Genomic DNA, 5,624 nt, shown 5'->3' with positions numbered 1-5,624 from the left:
ATGGAATGCAGATTTAAAAGAACTTTAATGCGTATTGAAAAAATTTAGAAATGAATCAAGTTATCTTGCATTAATTAGTTCATTCAATAAAAAATAATTTTATTTATATTTTGTTTAACATTATTGTTGTCTAATTGTACTAGTTTTATAAGAAACTAAATATATTTTCGCTATTTTAAAATTATTTTAACAATGCAATTTAGTTAAAAGGAGGTAAATAATCAATAAAGTTCGATAATATTTTTAAAGTATTGATATTAATAATAATAATAAGCTGCATTCTTTATCGTTGAATTCATCAAAATCTTTAATCTACCAAATTTTTCTGCTCATAGAATCACAGTTTTACTTAAAGTACAGCATCTTAAATTGTAAGGTATCGCTTTCGTAAATTTACGGTAGCTTCCCTACGCTACAAGTATGTAAGGTTATAAGTAATTGTGCATGCGTACTTCTAGTGCTCTTGCGTCACGTTTGGTGAAATGCCAATGCACTCGTGAAAAAAAAAATCTAACTTAGGTAAGGGAAAATAAGATTTAAAAAGATAAAAATTTAGTTTTTAAATGTTAGGAAATATGTTATGCATATTTCTGCATAGCAGGGGTCAGTTTGGCCCTTCCCAGATTGCTTGTGTGTGGATATATTAGAAATAAAAATCTTAAAATATACTCATAATTACTTATAATTTACTCATAATTTATAAAAACATATTCATATTACCCATAATTTAATAAAAACATAACATAGTCAAAATTTTATGGTATTTTATTCGAAACGAAAATATTTCATTAAACGGAACGCTGGCTTTTTAATTAATCGTATACTTTAGCAGGGTTCCCACGGTCCTTGAGAATTTTAAAAAGTGGTAATAAAAATAAAAGAAATTTTGACATTTTTATTTCTGTGTAGCCACCACTAAAAATTGTTTTCTAAAAAATATATATATGCACGAAAATTTAAGCACTTTACGATAAAAAAAGTTTATTAAAATAGAAAAGTATATTGTAGCTCCACCCTAAATTTGCTACCACTTTTTAAATTTTTCAAGGACCGCGGGAACCCTGTTTAGTTTCTTAACAGGTTGGCTGAAAAGTTCGTAGGCTTACATAGAAAAAAAATTTTTGATAAAATTTCATTTTATTATTCAATATAGTTCCCTTCAAGGGCAATACAACGATTATAGCGGTCATATAATTTTTCGATACCATTTTTATAGTACGATTTGTATTTAGCCTCAAAATAGCCTTAGTTTTGGTGACTACTTCTTCATCGGCGCTAAATTTCTTTCCAGCGAGCATTCTCTTGAGGTCTGAGAACAGGAAAAAGTCGCTGGGGACCAGATCTGGAGAATACCATGGATGCGGAAGCAATTCAAAAATCAATTTATATAATTTTGACATCGTTTTTATTGACTTGTGACACGGTGCATTGTCTTGATGAAACAGCACTTTCTTCTTCTTCAAATGGGGCCGTTTTTCTGCGATTTCGAAGTTCAAATGCTCCAATAACGCTATGTAATAGTCGATGTTGATGGTTGTTCCTTTTTCAAGATAGTCAATGAATATTAAACCATGAGCATTCCAAAATACTGATGCCATAACTTTGCCTGCTGACTTTTGCATCTTTCCAAGCTTTGGAGTTGGTTCTTCTTGCGCAGTTCACTCGCTGACGGTCGATTGGACTCCGGTGTGAAATTATGGAGCCTTGTTTCACCCATTGTCATATATCGACACATAAATTCAGATTTATTACGATTAAACAGCTTCAAGCACAGCTCAGAATCATCAATTCGTTGTTGTTTTTGGTCAATTGTGAGCTCGCGCGGCACCCACTTTGCCTTTCTCATACCCAAATATTCATTCTCGATACGTCTAACACTTTCCTTTGATATCTTTAGAGACTCAGATATTTTGATCAACTTCACTTTACGGTAATCTAAAATTATTTTGCGGACTTTTTTGATATTTTCGTCGCTAACAGCCTCTTTGGGGCGTTCACGGAGCGCATCTTCGTCGGTGTTCATTTTGCCTCGTTTAAACTTAGCAAACCACTTCTCAATGGTTGATTTTCCTGGTACAGAGTTCGAATAATGTTTCTTAATCCAGGCTTTGGCTTCAAGAGTATTTTTTTTTTCGCTAGAAAGCAATGCTTTATAAATACGCGAAATTCCTTTTTAATCCATTGTTTGCAAACTAACAAAAGTTGCTTAACTAAAAATACTATATCTCACAAACTGTCAGTCCGACAGCTGTCAAATTTATACATGTGTCTTTTGAAGGTTAGAACTAACTAAAAATCATATGTTTTTAATAATAGTAGCCCCATCTTTGTGTCAGCCTACGAACTTTTCAGCCCAACTGTTATATAATTGAGTTTTCTTTTCTTTTTGAAGTCTTATTATAGATACACTTGTTTTTTAATGAAACTTTGTAATCTTATATATATCAAAGTATGCCTTACACCCTAAGCTAAGCTATCAGGAATTTGGGACTGTTCAACGAGAACTGATAGTGCAAGTAAACATAAGGGTTACTGTTTGATCGTCAACGTTTGCCACTTCAACGGTTCTTCGCTGAATGGACGATTTCGTTTGAATCGATAGAGCTTTCGCTTTTATAGAAAAACGAAAACGATATTCGGTTTTTGATACCTTAAAATTAGATAAGAAAGTGCAAAATTAATATATTTACAGGAAAATAAGTTTCTAATTGTTTCAGTAAACACGTAATTTTATTTTGAGACTAGTTTTAATGTTTTTTTTTTAAGTTTAAATTACATTAGTTTTAATATATTTTGCATAAATATCTATGCAAAACATAACTTTTATAATTCCATCGTAAAAGTCGTATAGAATTGAAAGAATATGTTAAAAAAATACTCTTTATTTTCATAATTACAATTTTTTAAGAAATTTATGAAAAGTTAAATAATATTAAAATAATTTTATGCTTCACCGATTGATTTAAAAACATATTTGAAGAAACTGAATTTATTTGTATTTATAAACTGTTATCTTTATTTTTCTAAGGGAAGTATTACGAAAATAGTTACACTAAAAGAAACTTGGAACTTTTTTATATGTCTCATAAAATCTTTTGTTAAGAAAAATATACCCACTTAACTTATTAAAAAAAAGCAGTTTGTAAACCTCGAATTCAATAGGTTCACGGCGGAAAGAATCATGAACTTTTCTTCTTACAGCATTTTTGTCGAAATCATCAATGTCATCCAAAAACGTTTTACGAGATTTAGTCCTCTTCGGTGAATGTAATATACCATCTCTTTTATAGTCTTTAATAATTCTGAAAACAGAAGTTGTGCTAACTTCCGATGCAGAAGCTGCATGGTCAGCCACATCAATGATTAGAACATCTGGTTTTGAATGCACTTCTGTTTTATAAATGTTCAATATTATTTCCTTCTCAGCTTTACTTATGTAAGATTACTTCTGCCGTTTTTAAGGAGGACCTAAATCCATCACTTTATTTTCTATATCCCTCATGAAAACACCTGCAAAAAGACACCACGGCGTAACAAACAACCCTTTAAAAAATCAGAGTTTTTGCTTGAATGATAGGCGCCATTTGTCATTATTCCAGCGCCAAGCAGACAACGATATTGCGCCAAATAGCACACCGCTTTGTTAACTTTCACTATCAGTTCTCGTTGAACAGACTATAGAGATCACTATGGCAACTACCATAATTCTGGGCTGTTTGGTTCAATATATACATTTTTATAACACTAACACTAGAACGATTAATCCTTTCACGCCGACTGTCACAAATACGTGCCAGCATAAAGCCGTATCAACCAGGATAAAAAGATAAAACTGGTAATAAAAGTAATTCTTTAGCAGTTTATTTAAGGGCGGACTTATAATTGTTTGATTTATTTAATTCACCATTACTTTGTTCGAAATAAAACTATTTAGTTATACTTTGAATTAACATTGATTATATATATATGATTAAACTAACAATAATTAAAGTAAAAGCAAAGTAAGTCTGTCAAATTAGAAACGACTACATTTAAGTTACCGTTTTTTATTGAATTACAACTTGATTCTGATTTGTACGAATGCTTTTCTGAATCACCCGTCCCCAAGGGGTTAAATAAGCACTGAAATTGGATAAAGTCATAAAAACATGAAATGCAAATCACTTTCAGTTTCTGAATTACAAAGCAACAAAAAAAAAATGAAGAAAAAAGGAGATAGCCTCTCCGTCCAATAAGGAAATATAGGTGGACAATAAGGTGTGTGTAATATGAAAAAAAGGGATGAGTGTAAAGAGATGGCGTTTATCGTAATTTTTATCAGAGAAAATATTTTTTCTTCCTCTTGTATTGGGTGAAAAATGTATGAATGAATAAAGATAAATTGGTGCTTTTTTCAGCTAATTAGAAATTTTACTGTATACAAAATAATTTTGCTACCCATTTGTTCTTGTAAAATATATTTTATTTATAGGTCAAATGTGCGAAACTAATAAGGGTAAAGATGCCGATTTTTCTATATATAACTATTGTCCTTGCTCTAATGGATTAAGATGTAAAAAATCCAATGACAAAGTAAGTACATATTGACTTTTAAAAGTATTTTATGCATCTTTTCCTATCTTTAAACATCTCTAAACCAGGTTCAAAACATCAAAATTCCACACTATGAAATTTTTATTAATATTAGGGAGATTTCACGCATTCACGTTAGCTTCCGTAATATTACCTTACGTTATTACATTAGCTTACGTATGTCAGTTATGGTGAAATTCACTTTAGCCTGTGACAAAATATCAAACTCACGCATGTCAAAATAAGAGATTTTGAAAAAATCTGCAAATTAAAAAAGCTTAGGTATTGTAATAGAATTTTCACTTTGACCACAAAATCAAAACGAAGATTTAATATGGACATAGACTATTTCTTTAAAACTGTGGCATATGATTCAACCAAATTTGCTCTACTTAAAACAGAGTTTCTTAGAGCAGAAAAAATTTATTAGATTATATATTTGATAGATTGCTAGATCACGTGATATTATGATACATTCAGCGATAGAAAATGCTGCTTATTAATAATAATAATAACAATATATTAAAAAAAAATAGTGCGTGGAGTCCCTCCGCGCGAAAGAAGTTAAGCTTCGCAACCTGCGCCGTTAATTGTAGAAGAATGAGCAGTCGTAGAAGGATCACTAGTTCTATTCAACCACTCTTTTTCCTGCTCCGCTCGTTTCCGTGCTCTGTAATCATGGCAATATTGTGCATTTTTTCCTCATGAACCTCTTGAACCAGTGGCAGTGCTTGTGGTTGCCTCATCGTCTCGCCCTGGAAAATGTATTTGTATTAATAATGCATGTGAATGCGTCATAATGTAATTTCAGAAGAGACACAATCAATTGATATTTACAAGAGACGTACCTTGACATAACCTTAAATCCGTCGCATTGTCCATGGGATTGTTTTCACTTATTTTTTACAATTGTTATCCACTAAATTTGAAAATAAAAAATACTATCCTATTAAATTATATGAGTATTTGACTTTTATTATTTTTATGCTAGTGAGAACCAAAACAATATGGAAATGAATGAGGGAAAACTGGATCCTACCACGTGATTTCCC

The 5,624-nt window shown here is 31.1% G+C and overlaps 1 protein-coding gene across 1 annotated transcript in view; it reads left to right on the top strand.

The window, feature by feature from the left end:
• Positions 1 to 5,624, top strand: part of LOC107455241 (U3-aranetoxin-Ce1a) — a 22,282-nt gene that overhangs the window by 7,578 nt on the left and 9,080 nt on the right. The window contains exon 3 of the mRNA XM_043053460.2: positions 4,472 to 4,572. Coding sequence (XP_042909394.1) covers positions 4,472 to 4,572 — 101 coding nt within the window. The remainder of the gene's footprint in view (positions 1 to 4,471; positions 4,573 to 5,624) is intronic.

This window comes from Parasteatoda tepidariorum, chromosome 9 (genome assembly GCF_043381705.1).
Source record: "Parasteatoda tepidariorum isolate YZ-2023 chromosome 9, CAS_Ptep_4.0, whole genome shotgun sequence".
In the NCBI taxonomy this organism is placed as follows: domain Eukaryota; kingdom Metazoa; phylum Arthropoda; class Arachnida; order Araneae; family Theridiidae; genus Parasteatoda; species Parasteatoda tepidariorum.
The sequence above is the reverse complement of the archived record's forward strand: the minus strand, read 5'-3'. Positions and strand labels throughout refer to the sequence as shown.